The sequence below is a fragment of the Poecile atricapillus genome, chromosome 4 (assembly GCF_030490865.1).
Source record: "Poecile atricapillus isolate bPoeAtr1 chromosome 4, bPoeAtr1.hap1, whole genome shotgun sequence".
Classification (NCBI taxonomy): Eukaryota; Metazoa; Chordata; class Aves; order Passeriformes; family Paridae; genus Poecile; species Poecile atricapillus.
The window spans coordinates 44,882,371-44,905,986 of NC_081252.1; the positions used below are offsets into that span (position 1 = coordinate 44,882,371).

The 23,616-nt window shown below is 36.7% G+C and overlaps 1 protein-coding gene across 15 annotated transcripts in view; it reads right to left on the reverse strand.

The window, feature by feature from the left end:
- Positions 1–12,821: 12,821 nt before the first annotated feature.
- SORBS2 (sorbin and SH3 domain containing 2) overlaps positions 12,822–23,616 on the reverse strand; it is a 144,485-nt gene continuing 133,690 nt past the window's right edge. For 8 of the 15 annotated variants that reach the window (XM_058837040.1, XM_058837041.1, XM_058837042.1 and 5 more), the window contains 4 exons: positions 22,030–22,137; positions 18,445–18,494; positions 15,565–15,671; positions 12,822–14,832 (listed from right to left, as the gene is read on the reverse strand). In XM_058837040.1, coding sequence (XP_058693023.1) covers positions 14,771–14,832; positions 15,565–15,671; positions 18,445–18,494; positions 22,030–22,137 — 327 coding nt within the window. In that variant the 3' untranslated portion in view covers positions 12,822–14,770. The remainder of the gene's footprint in view (positions 14,833–15,564; positions 15,672–18,444; positions 18,495–22,029; positions 22,138–23,616) is intronic. The other 7 variants (XM_058837054.1, XM_058837050.1, XM_058837049.1 and 4 more) reach the window with 2 other exon arrangements.

Consider the following 23,616-nt stretch of genomic DNA (forward strand, 5'->3'; position numbering starts at 1 on the left):
CATCAGAAAGGATATCTGTATCACAAAGAGCTTGCAGGGTGACAGTCAGCTGGTGGGGACACAGCTTACCTTAGGAATGTGAAGGAAGAAAGGCACATTTAAAGAAGTAAGGCAGGTGTTTAGGTCAGTGGTGTATTAGTCTTGATAGCTGAAATACTTTAGTTTATTTTGAAGTTGAGGAAAAAAATCCTCTCATTCCTTCTTAGTGGTGTACATACTCTGGTATGTCCTAACATTTTGAGACTGGTTCAGTATATGCCTTCTAAGTATTGCCACTATACAGTTCATCCTGACAGAGTACACTGTGTGTGTTCAAGGTCAGAACTTACCACAAAGTAGTACTTCAGTTTCTTACCTTTTCTCCTCTTCCATGATTATATGTTTTGAGTGAAAACACCCTGCATATTTGGTACTCTGTTCACTCCTCTTCTCCTAGTGAATTCTGTAGTGTGTTTTGATTTGTAGGAACTGAACAACATATTAGATGTATTCATTTAAAGAGTTCTTTCCTGTGCAATTTGCATTTTTTCTCTGAACACTGGCAGTCTCAAATATTGAGATTGCAAATCCTGCAGTAGAAAATATTTTTGAAATATAAGAATTTCAGTGTCAGGTCAAACAGTATAATCAGACCCTGAGTTTCCAGTGTCAAAAATTATGCTTGTATAATAACTTGTTCACTGGAGAGATTCCTTCCAAGTTCCCATTCTGAAGTTACTGATTTATATCTTAATGTGCAGTTTTACTTTTTGGGTGTGGGTTTTTTTATTTGGTTGGTTGTTTTTTTTAAGAAACCCAGGTTTGGGATTGCTTAAGTGTCTGTAAAGTTTGTTCATGTTTCTGTACTATACTGAAATTTGCTCATATGTCCCTTCTAATCTTGCTAGATATAGGTAAGGGCAGGGTAGACTTAACCTTTTTCTAGGCAAGTGATTGCTCTCAGTTTAAGTGGAAATCATATGCATATATGAAGCTGAGCTCTCACTCAAAGAATAATTTTTTTTCTGCCTGGTTTGCTGGAAGGGTGACTTGCTCTCCAAGGTGCTGTTGCTCTGGAAAACAATTGCTAGATCTGTTTTATTGATATTTCCCAGATTCAGCTATTTGGTTTTTTTGTGTGGGTGTCTTTGGTTTGGTTTTTTTTTTTTTTTGTTTGGTTGTTGTTGTTGTTTTTCCCTCTTGGTAATTAGGGAGGGGAAAGAAAAAAATATTTGAAAGGCAATACTGACTTGATGCTTGTCACATAAGGCTATTTCATAGTTCCTTTTCAGCGACTGCTTTTAAGAAGGTCCTTCACTTTCTTAAAGTATGTGTATGTATTTTTTTTGGTTTATATACCTAGAGTACTTCTGTTTTTACATGCTAGACCAAAATGACCAGCTGAGCTGGATTGAAACCAGTGCATTTTATCCACTTTCCTTTCAGTAAAGAACATTTTCTTTTATCTTGTCTGGTTTTAGGGCATCATATTTTCTTTCATAATAGTTGTAACTATGATAATGTATTTTTGTAAATATGAAGCAATGTGTTGTTTCCTTTTTTTTTTTTTTCCCCTTGTGTCTTTGAAGCTTCCATATAAGAAAACAAGTATTTTTAATAATTTTCTTGTTTTGTACTGTAGGATCATTGGTGTTGCAACTCTTCTTACCTGCAAATATATATCCTCTGAATTTAATGGCCGTGTTATGAATTTTTTTGTCTGAACTGGCCTCCTCAGAATAATGATGTAGTCTTTTGGTTTACAGTATGACTATCCAAATGTTTGAAGCAGACTTTTGCTTTCCAGGTTAATATTTCATTTGATTTTTGTGCCAAATGTTATTTTTCTATCCAGTGCAATCTGGAAGAGTACAACCACCATTTTCAACCTGCTTCCTCCCCCAAAAATTGAAGGAGAGGAGAAGAAGCTATGTCAAATTCCTTTGTGTCACTCAGCGTTTTGAGATTTGGGAGCTGGGGTTGCAAATTAGGCATTGGAATGGTATGGAATGTCTACCATTAGGCATGGTAGACAAATCTGTCATTGCACACCATGACACCTCTCTAGCTTTGGACAATCGAACTCCTGTGCCCATGTCATGGCATTGTTTTCCATGTTGCAAGCAACAGACATTCTTCTTACCTCACATTAGAATGTTTTTGGGCATAATTTTCTTATTTTTTCTCCCAGTATGTCTCTGTCTTGATGGAAGAAAATGTTGTTTTCCTGACAACTTGGCAGACTGAGAGTTGGAGAAAAAGGTTTTAAGGAGTGAATGTTTAAAACCAATTCATCCCTCTGTAAACTCATGGAGTGCTCTGTTTCAGGCTGCAGAGCAGAAATAAACCCTGTACAGGCTGAAACAAACTAAAAAACCCCAAACATTCCAGAGTCTGCTTTTTAAGTCATAAACCTCCTGTCTTACTTCAGAGCTTCGTCTATATCATAATAAACTATATTGGACTTCATTGTTTGTGATGTTTAGGCAGCAACAATCTAGGATGCTGAATGGAGCCTGAAAATCACTTGCACATGTGGAACAGCATGTACTGAAACTGGCTGTCCAGAGGCTAAAGGTCAGAGTGTTCCAAACTGCACAGCCTGTTTTCTGTTTCAAAACTCATGGGTATATGGGAAATCTTTTTATAAGAAATACTACTTATTTTAAAAGACTTCCCAAGGCAATAAGACTGATTATATACAGACTGTAGTTTTTCCTAATTCCATTGTTAGGGAACAGGAATGATTAATAATTTGAATCCTGGTGAATTTATCAGCTTTTGGTTACAAATTAGCAGTACCCTCAGTTTTCCTGGCAAGGGAGAAATCCTCTCTCATTTTCCTTGGTGACAAGCACTTCTCTTATTCTTCTCATGCCTCTAGAAAAGAAGGGAGGAGTGGAGCTCTTGTACTTTACCCCTCTCCCAGGCATTAGAAATTCCTAGGCTGGAAATACATGTGAGGTGGAGGACATTCCTACAACTCCTCCCTACCTGCCCCAGCTTTGTAAATGCTTTGAAGTGGTGATTTAGGTCAACTGACCTCTAATGTTAAACTTTTGGCTATAATTTTTACATAACTCTGGTATTTTTCTCTGCTGTTTAGATTCTGAGTAGCAAACTGAAACTGATAAGCATTTTCTTAGATTTTTTTTGTATGCAGATTTGGAAAGCCAGGAATGCGTGGATTTTTTTGTTTTTTGTTTTGGTGTTTTTTTGTTTGTTTTTTTTCTTTTTCCCATATTATTTAACTTTCAATGTTAAACATAAATGGTATATTTGTTCCATGAATACTGCAGAAATGGAAGAGTAAACATCAATTTTTTTCAAGAAGCGTCCTACTTACCAAGTGAGGAGTAGGTGTCTTAGAGCCTTTTAAAGCACACATTAAGGATCTGTCCTAAATTAACAAGCCAGTAAGTGGAAAGTAATTTTTTTAAATGAAATTATATATTTCAGAGGTGTTTTATAAAATTCTAAGCAAATTGAAACAAATTGAAAATAGAAATTCAAAGATTTTATTTTCAAAAGTTTTTTTAATTACAGATGTGATTGGTTTTCATCTTAACTGATTTTATTCCCCGTTTTTTAATTTTAAAAAAAATGTAAGGGAGGAGTTGGGGACATTTGTAAAATAATTAAAAATATTTTAAAAGAATCTAGAGTATATTGAATGGAATGAGATGCTGATGTCACATTAAGGTACTAAAATTACTGCTTACTTTTTCTGAAAACTCACGTCTATACCCTATGTTTGCAGCTCTGTGTTTGCAAACTGACCTATGCATATATTGACTTGCAATCTGTGTTGCTAGTATTCTGATTATTCAACTCATTTTCTGAAGTGTTGCTTTTGTCATATTATTTCAATTTTGCCTATTTTGCAGGGGGTTAGATGTGGTTATGACTAGGAAAGAAATTCGTTGTCCTTTATTGGTTTCATTGTGAGCCTGATGTAATGTCAGCTCATATTATAATTATGGCTCCTGCCAAAAAAAGTTGCAAAACATTTCTCAAATTTTGTGCTTAATTGCTGCATTTCTCAAATTTCACAATTAATTTTATGTAAGTTAGATATTTTCTGAGAAGCTGTGTTTTCCTATTGTGTATGGAAAAGGTTTTGCCCTTCAGTTCTGACAGCTTGTAGAAGTTCTGATGGAGAATCTTAAAGCTGACCAAGGAAGGAGTTGTTCTTTTCAGCTCATTTACTCATCAGTGGTTCTGCTCCCTTTAATTGCTGCAGTGAAACGTCCAAATTTGGCAAGCTGATGCCTTTTTTGTTTAAAGTTAAAGCCCATTTTGGCACTGGAAATGAGATAAGCTCGTTTCAAAGGACTGAAGTTGGAATGAAATTAACAAGGCTCTGTGCCAGCAGATAAGTCCAGTATGCTTCATAAATTAACATGCTGGCACTAACATAATTTTTTGAACAAGGAAAGCTGGCTGTTACACAACTCTCTGATGTGTTTGCTGTTCAACATTACCTGAAAAAATAATGCACAGCAGTTGTTAGTTTTATAGAACCTCTTTTATGAGGCATATTATAGAGCAGCATTCAGGAAACAGTCCAAATACTTCATTAGGTGTGCAATGACATGTACCTACAGGAACGATAACATGCCACTTCAGACACTCAGCACTGCCTCGATTAAAGGCAAAGTACTACCTTTTATTTCTATAAGAATTAGTCCTATTTCTTAATTTCATATGTGATTTTATGCACTTAGCTACGTAATCTTTTATTGCTATGTGGAAACTTTTAACTGTATTTTTCAAAAGAAAAGCTTATATTTACGAAAGGGGTAGTGAAAAGATCAAGTGGCGTCAAGACACTTATCTCTTGTTCTTTTCAAACCTTAGGTGTAAAAGGTAAACATTTACCACTAGATTGCTTGTGTCTGTGGGCCAAAATACATGTCTGCATGCTGTTAGTATGCCAGTGGTAGCCAGCTATACATCTTTTCTTGTGCTGGGTTGTATGATACAAGTCTAGTATTGGCAGGGCCCAGGAAAGAAGAGGCTGGAGGAAATAAGATGATTAGGACCAGGGAAATGGGCAGTAGAAGTGATGGAGGCAACATGAGGCCTTCCAAAGAAGTATGTTAAATTGTAATTTAGCAGACAGCAGTAATTTTAGATACTCAGATGCTGTTGGACAACAGTGTTTCAGATATGACCCATTCAGCTTCTCCTGTATACATCTTGTTTAGACATTGCGTGCTTTCTTTTCAGACATGTATTCTGTAATTTCTATTCCAGTCTCATTCATGGGATATGAATTACTGTATCCACACTATTCATGGACTAAAACTGGCACAAAATGCTGTGGTATGTCCCTTCTATGTTAGTTATAATTAACCTTTTTCTGCTCCTTAACTAATGAAGATAAAAGGTTATAGGCAAGTGAATGTATTGGAATTACCTATGCTACTACTGGAGAAGGAGCTGGTTCTATTCAATAGCACTAGATACAACAAAAATTTCAGAGAATTTTGCAAAACTCAAGACTAAGAATAGATCCCTAGCAAAGCTTGTGTGACTAGAGGAACCCGTCAGGCAGGAGGCAATAGCAGTGCTTTTTGAATAGCATTTTGTCTAAAAAATATTAGATGACAAGTGAGAACTTCTTAGTGTGGTAAAACTGTCAATGAAGATCCTGTCTATAGTGTATGTCCCTCTCTATGGAAACATGCATGTGTATGTATGTTTACTCCCTTCTTCTAGTATATTTTTGTCAGTGAAAGCTATATCTGGAAATGACCTGAAGTGTCAAGAAAAGAACAGTGGTTTCTTGGTTAAAAAAATGCTTATCCCTATGTGGTTGTGATTTATACTTTATTCCTGCTCTAAGATTTTAATTTTTTTTTTCCATCTACAATTTTAAAATCATTATCTTTAGACTTATTATGAATGTCTTACGTTGTAAATAACAGATAATAAAAGTCTGGGATTGCTATGACTATCTACAAAGTACCTTTAGGAAAGACAGAAACAAAGCGGGAGGCAAAGCTGCTCATCCTGTCTGGATCTTCTTCTGAAGTTTCTGCTAGTTTTCATTCTAAGCAGTTCTGTTTAACCACACCTTTATCCTTGGCTGTAAAATACTCCTTTTGCATAGGGCTCTTGGAATATAGCAAAGTGCTTATATGCAATATATGCAACTGTACTCCAACTGTGTGGATGCCACTGAGAGTGTGCCTGCTGTTTGCCTGGGGCTGGCTACAGGTTTTTTGGAGGCATATAGGCAACAAGAGACCATAAGGATTTGAACCATGGTGGCTCATTCTGTATTGCTGTACATGACAAGTTTTTCTGTCAACCCCTGTCTGTGAGCTTGTGTGCATTTGTGTCTATGAGAGACACAAATGATTGGTAAGAGGTATTTACAGTTGTTCTGTGTTAGTCTACTGACCCAAGACCTCTATCTGGGAAGCTTAGGAAGATGGGAAAACAAAAGTTCATTCTGCCTTAAACCTGAAAAAATACATGGATTTTTTTTTTCCTAAGTACAGAGCAGCCAAGTGTCTCTTCAAAGCATGTGTCAAACCTCTAGATCAATACCTTGACCTATTTTGTGGTCTCCCAAGAGATAAGACTCCATACACAAACAAATGATGAGATCACATGTGAGATCACATGTTAGGTCATAGTCACTTGTAGTCCAAGTGCCAAAACTTCTGAGTATTTTTCTCTTAGAAACAGGCATCAGAATGTCTTTTAATATACATTTGTTATCTTATGTTCCATAAAGTACTGTATTCAGCATCTATTTTTCTTTCACTTTGTGGCTTGGCTTTAGCATTTTAACAGCAGTTGCTATGGAAGAGTTAGCCATGTTTATTGGGTCATGACAAACGGCAACAGCTGAAAGACAAATATTGTATTCTGTTTTAAGTATAAGGTGGGCTCTGAGCCAGAGATTAGCAGCTTCAGAATATAGCTAGCCACAAAGCTGGATCCTCGGGTCCTGACGCACTCTCCAGTTACTCAAACAGAATGCTTAAATGTAGCTAGACACTGTAAATATTTTCCCCATTACTATCTTGATTAATCTCTTTCTGCTTATTTAAAGGACGTTGGCAGCTTTTTCATGTCCATGAATTAGTTTCTTATCAGCAAAAGAAAATACCAAATGAAAGTAATTAATTATGTTATTTCAAACTGTCTCCTGACTGGACTTCTTGCTTGATTCTGTTCAGTGAATGTGGGGATAAGTGCACCAAATTGAGAAAACATTTCCAAAACTGTCTGTATTGTGAAAAATAATGAACTTCAGCAAGGATAAAAACAGCAGAAACTTAAGCAGGACAAACTTCCCATTTTATCAACATGTAAGAACGGTATATGAAATGGCAGATGTGAAAAATGTCAGATATGCATATCCACCAAGAGTCTTAAAATTGGTATCCACTATTGCTATACACCAGCATGTGGGGAGTTAATATAGTTCACACCATAGCTGGGAATTTTTGTTCTTGAAGTTTGCTGCCACTGTGGAAATCCAGGCCAGAATATGGGTGTAATTCCTCCATGGCTTTTCAAAGGGTAATCCTCATTCTACAATGTAAAGTAAATCCTGGTATTTACAGGTAGTGCTTTGAAATGTGAGTAAACTCTCCCTACAAAAATCTCTCTGGAAATAAAGACCTGGAAACGGTTTTTCTTGCAATCCTTACCACCAAATCCCTCCAGCTAAAAAAAATCTACCCAACAAACAAAACAGCAAAAACAATGAAAACTAAAAAAACTCTTCAGAAATGCAAAAAAAATGTCTCCCTAAGACTGATTTTTTTACCCCCTCTTGCTTGTCTATTACATTTCAGCAGTTTCTTGTTTAGCACTTCTCTGAGCTTAAAAGTAAGGACTTGCTAATGTCTTCTTGCTTGAGGGAATGCCATAATATTTAAAGTCAGGATCTTCTAACAGCCTCCAGTCCACATGCTGTGGGAGCTGTTAGCTAACATTAGTTTTATGGCCTGATGCAGGAGACCTCATCTTTGGAAGTTCTGGATTTCAGCAATGATGTCAAGATGCTGAGGTCTTTTGGTAGACCTTTGGATAAGGCAAGAGCCAGAATGTCAGGGCTTGAATGGAATAAAACAGAATTGCAGTAATTTTCAGTAGTAATATGTTCTGTATTCCATGGATGTCTGTCTTTCCCTCAGTAGTACTTTTGCCTCTGGAGCTGACAGGAAGAGGAGGAGTGGTAGAACAGGAGAGAAAAGTAAGGTAAGTCACTGGTATGGGGGCAGTGTGGGGAGGCTGAGCAAGCAGCTTACTTTCCAGCTGGGCTTAAAACCAGGAAAGTCAAATATCCAGCTGGGCTTAAAACCAGGACTGTAAAATATCCAGCTGGACTTAAAACCAGGACCGTCAAATATCCAGCTGGACTTAAAACCAGGTCAGTCAAATATCCAGCTGGACTTAAAACCACACCCTTCAGGGTGAGCAGGCCCATAGAGCCTGAAGGAATTCTTTGGGCTTGCTGTAACTGTTTGTATCTTCCCCTGTTGATCTTACTCTTGTCTCTTTTCAGTCTGGTCTGACTGTAATTGTTACCTTTCTAAGGCTTTCCTGGGGAGCTATAATTCATGGAAGCACAGGATGTGTGTGGTGAAGGAAGAAGCCTGACAAGGCTGGCTCCATAACATGGCCAGGTATCCTGTTTCTACGGTCTGAAACAGCTCTCCTTGGATTTGTCTGCCTCTGATGTCCCAAATACACTGCTCTTTCTTCACTAGTAGCCACCCAGCTTCTCTGATTTTGGTGTGTTTTCTTGTGTATTAGGGGTTTTTTTTGGTTTTTTTTTTGGTTGGTTGGTTTGGTTGTGGTTTTTTTTGGTTTTGTTTTGTTTTTTGGTTTTTTTGAGTGGACAAGGTTGAAACATCTGCTGTTTCTGTATCTGAGGTACAGGATGTACCTTTGAATGTATGTCTATAAGTGACACAATTTTTTTAAATTTAGTGGTGTTTTTCCCCCTGCATTAAAGCGATGTTTAAGACCTTAAAGGATCAAGGACATCTTGGCATGAATACTGTACAAATAAGTTGCAGGTTTTCTGCCTTGAGGATTCTTGTCTCAAAGCCGCACTGTTTTTGACCCTGCAATGAAATAGATAAACAAAGGAAGTGTGTGTTGCAAAGAATGGAGAAAGTCTGGATAGTTAGCAGTAATTTCAGGATCCTATGCACAGATTTTATCACTGATGTGTGCAACTGAAAAGTCAATTTTCTGTAACTGCTTAAACTGCAGAAGTTTTATAATTAAAGCTGTGATGGTCAGAATTTATTATCTGATGCTGATGTAGGTTTGGGCCAATTTCTTTCCTCCACCACTCTTTTTAAAACTCCTTTTGACTGAAGTGGTAGGTACAAAAAAATTGCACCCCTGTGTAGTAGTACGCTTGTTTCAGAATGTTGAGTGTGGATTAGTGGCTAGAAGAGGGTTTTTTTTGTGTGTACTGGGTGTTTCCCTGCGGTTTTGACAGCATATGACTTTCATACTTTCTGCTTCAGATTGTCTTGTGTGCTGCTTTATGTCTTGTACCTCAGGGCTGGCTGCAGGAGCAGTTGAAAAGAATCTATAAATAGTTCCTTGAACTCTTCTATGGCATATAAATATTGCTCTTTACTACCCCAGACATACTGGGCACATTCATTTGTCCTCTTTTATGGTGTAAAGGAGGGAAGGGCTCATTCTCACCTGTTCAAATACTTCCAGTTACAAGTGAAAAAACCCCCTATCTATAACAGATGAATCTGCGGTAGTGTAAGAAAAGCCTCTGGCGGGTATTAAACCAGCTGGTATTTGTACATGTTTCACATTACAGTTTGGAACACTAACCCAGGGAAGCATGAGTTGGGCCATTGCGTGCTTGGGGTTTATCTAGCAAATCACAGCGACAGAAGCGGTGCGATGACCCACGTAGAACAACATGTTCAGGCTCCTCAGCGTTCCCCATCTGCAGTGCTGGTTTCACTTGGATGCTTAACTCAGGGGTGAGGGAAAGAATCTCAATGCAAACGACTGAAGGCTTGATTATTTTAATAGAGCAGTTTATTTCTTTGTTCCTTAAGCACTTGTAGAAAATTTTGAGATATTACTCCATTTTATATTAATGTAAGGCGGCCAAAACAATCTTAAAGGACCAGACACTTTAAGATAGTTAAATAGCAAGTTACTCTTCCAGTCACTTGGAGCTAGAGCTTGGCCGCCAAAGTGGACACAGGCAAATACTGGGCCCTGTCTTGCAAAGGGAAACTGGCTTGTGAGAGAGAGAGAAGTGAAACCCCTCCTTTTGGAGGGAAGTGTCAAGAGCCACTGCTTGTAACTCTGGTAATTCTTCACTGGTAGAAATAAATAATTACATTATTCTTGGGATGTTTTTAAAGTGGTTTACTGATTTATCTGATAGATGGAAAATGTAGGAGGATTACTTTGCTATTTGTTTATGTGGGTGATGAAATAATGGCTTCCAAGTTTGTTCTTTGTGTTGGCAGCAAGAAACATGAATTGTTGAGATGTGAGTGTCTGTACTGAGGATAGCAACACATTTCGTGTTGTCAGTCAGCATTTCCCCCCACTCCCTGCCCTCGTGTCACTTGTGATGTAATGCCATTCTGATGCAGTGGAACCCTCTGGGGTCCTGATCTGTAATTAGATGTGACATCATGATACAAAGGTTGCTCAAAAAATTGGTATGGGATGATTTTTATAGGTGTTAAAGCTATTTTATTAAGAATGTTTTCTACTTTTTTGTTTTATAAAACAAACTTAGCACAAAACTTTGCTCCTTTGTGACTCCTGAGGAAACAAAATCTAAATATCAAAAGGTATATTTCTAAATACACTATATATGGGATTCTCATTGATGCAAATGAAACAGACGGGAGTCCTGGGTGCAGCTGCACAGTATAACTATTTACAGCACATTTGCACTAGAAGTTGCACCTGCAGGATTTTTCAGGTTCTTCCCTGCTTTCATCATCACATATTAACTAGAAGCCTCTGCTATTTTTTTTTATGTTTCAGAGGTGACATAACACCCCTAAATGAGAGCCTAGCAGTCATCAGTATCACTTTCTTTGGTCTAATTAGTTTCTGACTCAGGGAAGTACAAGCAGGAATTCATTCATTATTTTGTTTCAGTGGATTTCTATCATTCTGCATAGATATGTATAAAAATATTTTTAATTTTCAAAGGAATGTGACTTCACTAGGTGGATGAGAACAATAGATTATATTGGGCAGTCTTTAGCTAGGACTTAGGAACTTTTTTTATCTGGCCATTACAGGGAGGATAAAAGTAAAATGACAGTTTTTGCGTCCAGTCAAATAAATGGCATGATGTTGATTATCGATACAGTTGCAGAAGAAAGATTTATTAAATTCAGCGTCCCTATTTACTGTGTATGGATAAGGTACCAATTTACACTGTGTTGGTCTGGCAGTTCCCTGCTCTGTGAAATGGATGGATTCAGGTATTGGTCTGATTGATATTTGCTTGTTGCAGCAAGGGGTTGTGATGGATAAAAAAGGTTTTTTTAAGCTAACTTGTCAGTTAAGTATTAAAAAAGAGAACTATCTGCTTTGCTCTGTTGGGGGAACAGTTTAAGAAGTGGATTCTGGTTTCTGTGTGCGCTCACACTTTTCAATGTAATAAAACCAACCCAAACTGGATATTCAGTTGTTCTAGTGCTTCTTTCTTGTGCAGTTTTAGTTTCATGTTAACAGAGAAATTATTACCAGTACTGTGAGATCTGTTGACTTCAAAGGAGTTTGCTGTTAACTGGAGCCAAGGCAGGGTTTCACTCTGTAAGTATTAATGCTGTAAGGGACTATACTTAGCAATGACCTAAGGTCTTTCTAGAGCTACTGACTTCATGTTTCCAGCTTCCCATGGGCTCATGCACTGCGTTTTCAAATGCACAGGAAGCACCTCGTGTTCCTGTCCGGGTTCTGTATATCAGCATTTAAAAGGCAACTAGTAAATACCAGGCATGGCAGAATGACACCATGCTTTGCTTTGGCACGGGTGACAGAATGTGAGACCTGCTAGGGTGACCCTTTGCTTAGTCTGGGATATAGATCACTACCCTGAATTGCTCATGCATTAGTTGCCCTGGCTTGTTGGTGTGTTATGGGCTTTCTTGTTTTAGGAAGCCTTTGCCTTGACAGCAAATATACTCGCTGCAGGCTAGGGACTGAGATCAACTGGTTTTTAGGGATGCTGTGGTTATGTTACCTATTTGTTTGTAATGTAGTACAACTCTGCAGTAGACTTGATTTTATTGCACTGGTGCTGACTTTTTTCTTTTCTGCAAATCCAGCTGCCAACTCGTACCATTAAAAGCAAATCCTAAGAGAAATCAAGAAGCATGCTACATATGCTGACATGAGAAAATTAATCTGGTTTGATACATAATTTTCTAGAAAAACAAGTGAATATTTGAGGCTTTTAATTGATCTGCTTTCATATTTTCCTAGATACTAAACTAGCTGGCCTCTAATTCCACTGACCTCTTGCTCTGCTTTTAGGACAAAACATCCCTACTCCTGTGGGGTGTCCTTCATGGTTTTATAGGGGCTTATCCAAGGAAACTCATAAATCCTTTAGTTTGTCCCTTAAATACTGTAGTTGGGATTTCAGCAGACTTAGCAGAATTGAGTATGCTTGATTTACCTGGATATATTTAAATACTTCTCTACTTTTTAAGTAAGAGTGTGTGGGGTGGGTATGTGTAGGTACAAGGTGTAACTGCATATAAACTTGAAGAGTTAAGCACTTTGCAATACTCAAGTGATAAGTTACTTGTATTTGGAGAAATGATGGGGGAAACAGTTTTGTACTCCAAGCAAAATTTATTAGAAGTCTATTCAGGAAAAAAACCACAGAGACCTTTTGCTTGTAGGAATTCAAAGTCAGTTACCTGAAAGCCAGGTATGAAAACCCTGCATTTTTCTAAAATCAGATACAGAGTAGAAACAGTACTTTTTAAATATCACAGGCAACAGATATTTAAGTCCTCAATCATAAATGGCATCAAAGATAGTATTAATCTCACAGCAAAGCTGCATGCAGATCTAGTTTAAAATTGAATATAAAGCTTTTGCCATGAAATCTGCAATAATAAAGGTATGCTGCACAAAGATGTTTCTTTACCTTTGCCTTAATGACCTTTCTCAGTAATAAAGACATATGTACATTTAGATTTGGCTGGTAAACCATATTTTAATTAATAAAATTTTGCATAAAATGCTATCTTACAGAATTGCACTATCCAGATGTGCTTATGGTAAACAGAGCAAGAAAAGAAAAACGCATTGAAATATTCTGTATGTGAAGAGGGCAAATAAGAAACTTAATCTTTTAAAAATCAACAACCGAATGGCTCTGTACAAAAAAGCAAAATTATATACAAAATGCTACAGAGACTACATACATTTTGATAATTTTTATCCTTTACCCATGAGAAATGCAGCAGAAGATTTTGCCATCTATAAGGTGCCAAAGAAACCAAATCCGAATTTTTATTTTTATAAAGCCATAGTCATTATCATTCTGTGCCTTAATTTCATTTGCTATTTATGCTTACCTTTGCTTATGGAAAATGTATGTTTCAAACACTTGTTCATTCACACAAAAAACCAAAACCCAACACCTCTAAAATATATCGGTTTTAATACTTGTGACTTTTTTCTGTCTAAATTCCTAAAAAGAATGTGTAACTTGGGTTTCATTAACATACATACACATATATAGTGAAATAAATCAGTACATGATGCTTGTGAATATTTTTTAGGTGGCTATGTTAGGAAAGAAAAAAACCAAAACCCAACAACCCTTTGCACTAACACTGTTTATCTTCCTGCTTCTTTAATTTCCTGATAAGTAAAAACACTAACCTCTTATACTTCATGGTGCTTACTATTACAACATTTTGATTACAACCATTTAATATCGGACATCATTAGCAGGTTTTTATTGTCTATGCTTACAGCATTGTCTCACTTTTCCTTAAATCCTCTTTCCCAGGTCTTTTTGCCTTTTGTACTTCTTACCTTTTAACAGAAAAAACTACATGTTCACTACAGTTTTTCATGAGGGAAAAGACAAAAGATTTAGCCAATACCATTGCACCCATTCAGAACACTTGCAGTTCTTCCATTTTTCACTTTTCTTGCTTGAGATTTTACAATCACTGTGCATTTGTTACAGCATACAAGTGCAGGCAAAAAAATCTATATTATAGTTTGTCATACATTGTAAACCAGTACAATAGGCAAACCCGTGACACAGCAATGTGGAAGCAACAAATGCTGCCAAGCTAATAAGAACGTGTAAAATCAATTTTTTAAAAAATAGTAAACAGCAACTTTCCTCTGTATTACATGCATGCTGAAAAAAATCCCACCAGACTTCATGGTAGTACCACAAATGTTCAAACCAGGAATAATTTTCCCCCCTTTCCCCCTACCCCCCATGGCAACTCATCTGTGTACCTGTCATCAGGCTTCTCCTATTGTGTTTCACATGAAAAGACTTTAAAGCAGGGAGTATTTAAATGCTGAAATGATTCCTCTTGTCTCAGAAAAGCTTAGTTATTCACACTGTGGTCGTTGCTGTAATACTGCTGGAACGGTTTGGCGGGTGGAATGGGATGAGGATGAACTAGATGGCCTCTATTTGAGACTGCAAGCAAGAAAACAGAAGGCCAGCGTAGCATGTTTTCTAGCAGCTTTATGCAGATGTGTTGCAGAGATGCAGCATAAATAAGTAGAAAAAAAAATTTCACAGCCTCTTGACATAGTTTCCAGGGAAAGTACCAAAGAATTTGGTTCTTCTTGAGGTTCCTGAAATTAGAAGCAAAAGATGAAAGATGGGAATAGTAACAGAAAATCACTATGTAAGCATGGCCTTAAAATTTTTATGTTTAATATTGCACAAACAGAATGATCTACAGTTCCTTATGCTACATAAGTTTATTTGTGAGGTTTAAGAAAGTGTAACTGCAGGAAGGCAAATGCAAACAAAGAGGCATATTTGATTAAACTGTTAGGCCTGATTAAAACCTGTGCTAAAATTCTTGGTACATAGAAATAATTTAATTTCAACAACATAAATTCTAAATAATGTGTCAGATGATTAAGTTAGCTGCTGTATGCATGAGGGTTTATGAAATTATTAAGCCACTGTATTTTGGCCTGGTTATGAAATCGTTTCTTCAGTAATACTTTGGTTTCACAAGTGGCCAATGCTGTGGATGTGTTCATGTGAGAAGGTTTTCAGTCACCTGGCATTTATAAAGAGAGACATAATACATAGTCCATTTGTGTCCCAAATGACAATGATGCTGTATAACAATCCAGAGGCGTGTGTCAATTTGTGTCTATCAATTTTAAAAGATGAAAGTGCAAAATCACCTGCTAATTTCAGTGAATTTTGGTTGGGATTTCTCCTGATAAAGCCAGGTTCATGTTTATTACACTACATGCCAAAAATCAAGTTGATTAAAAGACACTACACAAAGACGGCAGCACAGGTCAGGGGAGAAAAAAAAATAAAGCAGTCAAATTAAAACATACCCACAAACCATCCATCATCACATTTTTCCATCACATCAATGACATCTCCCTCTCTGAGCTCCAATTCATCTTCGTTCCTAGGAGTATAGTTATATAGAGCCTGAAACCTTAAATAGGACAAATGATGCATTTTAAAAAGAAGAAAGAGTTCCTTGCACTTTTGCTCAAGTAAAGGAGCTGGTTTAAACATTAAGAAGAAACACTTGCGAATAGAGGGGAAAAGGACTTTTTTTTTGCCTGGTGGACTTGAGGATTAGGAATTTATAGTAAATAAAACCTTCATTAGAAAGGCAACTCATGAGACACTGAAGACTGGGTTTAAAGGCAAGCCTGATGGCTCCTCAACCAGTTGTTTCAAAAACAGATTTTTTTTTTTTTTTAACATTTTCGTGTTATTTTATAGTTCAGTCACCAAACAGAGCACTTCTAAAGGAGAGTCTAGATGTGCTAGCCCTGTAACCTTCCATGATCAGCACCTAACACTGTGGTTCTACCTTTAAGCTCTGAGAAGCCAGCAGCAGCACAAGCGAGGGTACCCAGGACAGCAGCTCTCACATGCTGTCACTGTGGCTGGGGGACCTCCCTGGGCTCTTCAGTGGCTACACAGATAAGCCATCTATCCCTGAGAATGAGGGAGAGGCCTGAATCAAATCAGAGGATGTATGGATGGAAACTCAAACAATATTCAAACCCTGAGCCATGCTTCTACACCTGGCCATAGCTGCAGATTGCAGGATGTAAGGTGGATAAATGGCAAGAGGTGTGCAATTACTAAATGCATTGTATTTCAGTTCTTGCCAGCTTTTAATTAAAGTTTTTTGAATTGAAAGAATAAACTCTGACTAGGGGGAACTGAAGGTTCTTGGGCTGACAGCCCACAGGAAGATTGTTACACAAGCCTGTGAGTCCTGCAGAGTCAGAATTGGCCTTTTTCCCTAAGCAACTGTGCCTCATAACTGACTGTCTAAAAAGAAGCAGGGTACAACTGCAGAAATTGGGAAAAGGATATAGTTTTTATTTTAGATTACTGAAGCAAAACATAATTGTATCCATTCTTTGCTCTTAAAACAGTTCACTGAGTTTTTAACCTTATTACCATAATTGCACTTTCCCCACTAAAAACAAGATAGTTTGCTCATTGATGTGTTTATCATTCCAGCTAAGTTTTCATGACTTAAATAACATGTTTACTTTCGTAAAAAATTCCTGCTCCTGAAAGCTCAGTTTGAAAATCCTATATACAGACTGGTGCTAGATTTAGTTTAATGATGTCATCTTGAATAAACTACACTTATTTTTCACATTTCTGGTCTGGAGATTAGAAAATAAGAAAATGTTTCAAGAAAAAAAAAAAGAAAAAATTAACTTAATTTCTCATCACTGGGAGTCATCTTCCCAAGCCACAAAAGTCTCTTTTTATATTTTAATTACACTAACAAAATGGAAAGAGACTGGTTGTTTAAGCAATTACTTTAGTAATTTATGTAGCAGGAGTAAGAGCAATCTGTGCAATAAGCTAAGTGGCAATAATATTTTCTGTTATGCTTATCATCATTCCAGGAAAGCAGAGCTATGGTGATATTCCAAAAAATAATTCAGTGCAGCTTCTAAGGGGACAGGATTTGCAGATGTAATGTGTCATGAATAGGATTCAAGCCAGTTACTCAAGTACAGTAACAAGAACTTCCCAACGAGCACTCTGTACTTGAGAAATTGAATCTTAGTAATTTCTAGATAATCCATTTAAAAAACTTCTTTGTAGTAATTTCAGTCTCTCTATGCTAATCTACGACTTTCAGAAGTATGAAAACTCTACTAGCATTTACAATACTGACAGAAAACATATTCAAGAGAAAGGATGGTTAGTCGGCAATTTAAATATATTTCTATTTTTCATTTTAGGAATCAATAACTTTAGTCATGAACTACTTATACTATCTTGAACAAAATGAATTAGACAATTATTGATTTCCAAACTGAGTTAGGTGCTCCAGTACGCTCAACAATACCAATAGGAAATTTTGGTTTTAAAGAGATAAAATATCCAAATCTAATTTGATCTGTAGTATAGCTATTTGGTAACTTTTTAACCTCTCTTTTCCTTCTATAAATGACTAATGAAAACTTAAAAATATTTTTAGACAACAAACCCTAGATACAGTTATGAAAAATGATGTAATAGGGCATATGCTGAACTGCTCTGATGCTAAAGGAAGATTGGCGACTGGTTTCAGTGATCACTGAAGTAGGGCCTGATGTCAAAACTGGGGAGGGGGGGGGAAATCTCAAGACAATCTTGCACTGAACTTGCATTTTAACAGTCAGTACTGAAATATCCCAAGCACTTTAAATGTTTGTCAAAATAAGACTTGAGTTCTAGGTTCTTCTGCAGTTTTCAGAAAAGCTTTCCTTGTATCTCATATTTGAATTGCACTTGTAAATCACACCAAAATGTGTGAGCCTGTTCCTGTGATCAACATTATCAAGTTACTTTTCTTCTCTCTATTCAAATCCAGAACTGTTTCTGGATAATTGTATCAAGTCAGTAAGGCAGATCAACTGAATCAATGCTGAATCTGTTATTGTCATTTTGCTGAGATATAAAAATGGAGAGAATAAAAAAAAGTCAAAATCTCTTCAGTAAGTACAGACAATGGAGAACTGTTAAGTTGCCATGTCTGGCTGCACTGAATGTAAAATTAAACAAATAAGGCTTTGCCCTCTGGGACTTTCTTGGCTATCTTCCTACATCATGCAGTTATCTATAAATCTCTGAAATAAATTCATAATTGTACTTGGAAAGTTAAAAAATTATCTGATGATGTGCTGGCTGTTACTTAAATGTTAGGTTTTGGTTTAGTAGACAAGAATTATACTTACGGTTCCCCCCCACTGTGTATATTTTCATGAGAAAGCACAGGGCGCTGTGGCTGAAATGAAATGATTTGAAATGTAATAAAGATTTGCAGTTTAAGGTCCAAATAATTGGATAGGGGTGTAACACATAGTTGCTCAAGAGTTCATATTCTACCTTGTGTAAAACCATGGCCCATTCTGCCCCCCTTCCAACTCACAATAAATTCTTAAGAGACAAGACAAACAACTGAATCTTGGTACATTTAAAGATCTGATTTTTGGAGATCATAATAAAAACTAAACAAAACTGTGAACTTCATCAACAGTCCATTCTATTTATAGAATAGTACAAAGCTGGAATAGAACCCTGCTGCCTCTTCACTGTGAAACAGAAATAACATTAGAAAAATCAGATGCAACTGATGAACATCATACATTCTTTGGGTAAAATATATTTATAGATAAGCAGAAATAAAATCTCCTATACATAATGGCAGAATCTAGAATATTCACAGACGAACAACATACCAATTTACATTACACACACAGAGTACTAACTTGGCAGGCATAACATGCTATGCTTTAACTAATTCTGTTTCATCTCAAGCCATGCGGGCTGCTGGGAGGCATAGAACAGGAACAGTTTTTGGAAGAATACATTTAATTGTGTGAATATAACAATTAACACTTCAACAGAAAAAAGTAGTCCGTATTTCCAGTGCAAAGCTTTTTGAAAGGAACTATGTTCCTTCTTAATGGAGCATTAGTGAGCAATAATATTCAATGCATCTGGATGTGATGGAAATTAAAAATACTAATCTTCTACAGAAATCATATCCTGCTTAGAAAGTCATTGACCTATACTGATTAGAATCTGGCTGGGGCCAGAAAGTGCAGGAGCAGCTGCTTGGGAAAGCTCTTGATATGAGCAGGGATCATATTCTTTGTTGACTGAGGATGCCCTCTGGTCATGCTGTAGAGACAAGTCTGGGAACCATATCTCTTTTGGGAGTGTGGATATCAAACACTGCTCATAGCACTTTCTTTCATGAATTGAGTAAACTGCAATCTGATCTCTAAGCCATGGAATTTGTCTTATTGCTCCATGGTTCTCTCTTGGTTTGAGTATTCCAGTCACTCTTTTATCACTCTTGAAGATGATCTCTTCCAAGAGAGAAGGCAGCAGTAAACAATCCATACGCTGATGGCAAAAATTAAATGGAAAAACACAGGATGTAGTTTGTTAAGTTTCTTCCCCCCTCTTTTCCCTCAGCATCTCCAGATGAAATTAGTTATATTTCTTTTCAGCAGTTTCTATGAATATGTGCAGAAAATACTGTGAACAGTCTGTCCTTTACAGGCTATAGAGTATAACTTTTAAAAGATGCCTAAATATACAGGCAGGTAGATCATGGATTTTTTTTTAAAATTCATATTATTGATTCTAGGTGGGAAAGAGATTTTCAAAGTAAAAAAAAATAATAATTTTTTTTATACTCTTTACTGTCTTCTCTCTCTCACTTAACTCTCCTCTGCCAGTGTACAAGAAAGATGGATAATTTTTACTGAAGAATAAACAGAAAAGATTGCAAATTAAACAGTTCTCAGTAAACCTTCTTTTTCCTTCAATTGCTGGCTTGTCAAGCAGTAGGAGAATAGTCAGAATGCTTTGTATTTAGACTGGAATCTGACCTGATTTGCTGCTAATCTTTCATCAGGTCTGTAACTGAGCTGAATGCCAAAAATAGTCAGAGATGCCAAAGAACTCAAGCGAGGTTAAGGACTTCTATAGACAATGGAAGTAAAAGTCCTAAACAATGCTACAAATGATTTAATGCTTTGAACATAATACCAAGCCAGAAAGAAACTAGGTAGGTTAGTATTACCTTCTTTTTTTTGCATATGCTTCATAAAAGGTTCTATTGCTAATTAACTACTGTAGAAATAAATAAGAATCAAGGTGACTCGTGATTTTCAACTGTATGTTATTGCCACAGAGAAAACAGTCTTGTGACAAAATTAAAATCTTGGAGAAACAGGGTGAAGTAATTGGTGCTATGTCTGAACAGGGGGACCTTGGCACTTGCTCTTTGTTTGGATGCATTCCACAATAACACCCCAGCTGACATCCAGAAGCTTTCTCCCTGCTTTCTTTCCCTAAGCTCTCATTCCCACATGCAGTTGCATTGTCTAGACGGGGGACTGTTACAAAGATTCCTAGTTTTCAACTGCACCTCACTTTACTAGACTATCCTAATATTGCAGGACCTAATCCCAAAAATATTAAGGAGTGTGAAATCAAGTCAGTGGTCTCAGTTGTATGCCTGATTTCCATGCATGATTGATACTACACTTGCATATAAAAGTTCTGTAAAGTCCTGAGCATGCAAATTAGGTGCACGATATATGCTCTTGTACTTTTGCAATTAAAATCATAAGTACACTACACATTGACCAATACACTTCTCTTAATATACTGGTTACATGTCACTCATTTGTAGTAATGGGCAAAATTAAAATAGGGCTTAATGCCTTTTTTACAGCTGTCATTCCTAGCTGGACTTTCTGTGAGATGCTGTTTGCTACTACAAGAATCCTGGCCTTCCTAGGATTGAACTGTCTTTCTTCAGTAATGAAGAAAGCACTGTCCCCTCAATATACCTGGAAGCAAACAGAGGCCTGCTAAAAAACTAGGACTTTGGAAGTTACACAAACCTGCATATTTTATTCAAATTTTAAAAAGGGAGACACCAGAAAGATGATCACCTAAAATCAGCAGCAACAACATGGAAAACAATTCATCCCATTACCATTTTTAAGACCTAAATGTTAAGAAACCAATGCAAAGGACAATTAAATCCTATATTGAAAGTAAAATATATGCCATAAATTCTCATTCTCATATAATTTAGGTTGAGCGTGATGTTTTTGTGTTCATTTGATTTTTTTTCCCTTTTTCATAATGTAGATTACCTTTTTGAGCAAAATCCGTGCAAATTCTAAACAACCTTTCCAGCTACATGAAAATATTAGAGTTGTGTTACAGTTATGTTACAGATAAGAAGTGAAAGGTTGAAGAGTATTGAAATCCAGAATGCTTGGATAAAGAGAACAGTGTTGAGTGAAAAAAAAATAGCAGGTGCAAAACATTTTGAAAATAAGGACATGGATTCAAAACCAAAAATTCAGCCTGTATACATGCTAAAGCCTGGATACATGCAATGGAGAATAGAATCCTAGAAGCTGTAATTTAATAAACTAAAAATGCTTTGAAAGAAAGGAGTAATTTTAATACTATATACTAACTATATTATTATACTATTTATACTAACTGTAAAGAACCAGACTGAATATAAACACCCTATAGCACTGGAAATACCATGCAGTACTGCAGAGATACGGTACACTAACGGATTTATATAAAAAAGTTTAGGCAGACACAGACCCATTGCCTTTACTCAGTCATAGCACAGAAACACAGCAGAAAGAAAACATAGCATACTGATAGTATTGAGACACTTGGGTAAAAGCAAAATACTGAAAGACTAGACACTGAGCTCCTTGTCCATGGAAAAGCTGTTATTGCACACTGGGCATCCAGTACCATACCCTGTGTGAATAGCTGTGACCTCTGACAGGAGAGCTGCAGGATCTCGTAGTCATCACTGGGCTACGAGGAGGTTTACCCATAACAAATATCTCCCTCTTTAAATTAGCCTAGAAGAACCACAAAAACTTTGTCAAATGAGAGTTTAAGAATGAAGCATTCTGGGATTTTTGTTGCTTCATTCATACATGCAAATTAGACATGCTTTTCCTGATAACAAAAAGCAACAGTTACAGGTAGAAGGAAGGTACTATTAGTGTACAGTATTTTCATTGTTTCCACTGTATCTTTTTTTCCCAAGTGTTTCCTGGTGTGGCACATGCCCTTACTTCTTACAGCTAAAAGATTAAAAGATGAATAACATACAGCATATGCAGTTGGAACAGTTATTGCATGTGTACCCCCTGAAGTAGCTCAGATAATAACACAGAAAAGCTCAACAGCACTGAGCAGAAATGCTACCTTAGAAATACAATGGCAAACGTAATCCCTTGCTGTTAAACAGAATACGTCCCTTTTGCATTTAGAAAATTAGGACTTGCATTTAGAAAGCAAGTAAATGCTTGGTGGAGAGTACTTCATGAAAATATCCTCCTTTGTTAGCATCACTACAAATCAGCTTCATGTTTGTCAGAATTCAGTTCTTAAGGGGTTTGTGTGCAGCAAATGTGAAATCTCATGAACGGGGGAGCTGTGGGGGAATGTGACGAGAATGGAGTGCTATATTGGAAACCTTTTCTTAGGTATTTGTGACTCTCAGTAGAATGTGACTAAACAAAAAAAACAGCCCCCTCTTAGGAGGAGAGGGGTGAATAAGAACAACAAAAAAAGATACCAAGAGAGGCCAAGGAGGCTGAAAAATGTCAGCATTTCAGCACATGTTAGGATGTGTCTTCAGACTTCTTCTTTTGGAGGACACATCCCTCCCACCAACAAAGTGCAAAATGATACTTCCCACCCAAAGCTCTTTGTATTCCATTTAGTTTTAAAGCATATATATATATAAATATATATATATGTACACACACGTATGCATTTTTAAATTAACAAAAGTTATTGAAGCATCAATATACAGTTTCAAGGACCTATATTCCTTCTATTTATTTTCAGCCCAGATTAACACACCTTGCTCAAATAAGGGCAAAGACTATAAAGGTCACCAAAAAAGAATTTCAGTATAGATGAGGAATATTTTTCTGGTTAGGCTAAGCAAAAGCACCAAAAGCACTCTACGAACTGCTGAGTTATTAAAAGTTGCAGAAGCAAGCGCAGTACTCTGTTTTACCCCTTCTTTGAGGTGGAACAAACCTAAGCTCATGATAGATTCATGTCCTAGAAAGAAGTCTATTACCTACTTCAGAAAAATCCAATAGATTCTTTAAGTCCATTATGACTGTGTTTTCTGTGAATTCACATTGTAAAATAGGGTAGCTCTTGAGGAAAAAAAAAAAAGAAAAAGTAGGGTATTTATGACAGATGTAATGATGCAATGATCACTTTTCTAGGATAGTTCCTGTTTACATGACTTTTTCTCCTTTTCATGAGCAGATGAATCTTCTGGAAGTCAGCACTGCAAATTAACTTTGTCC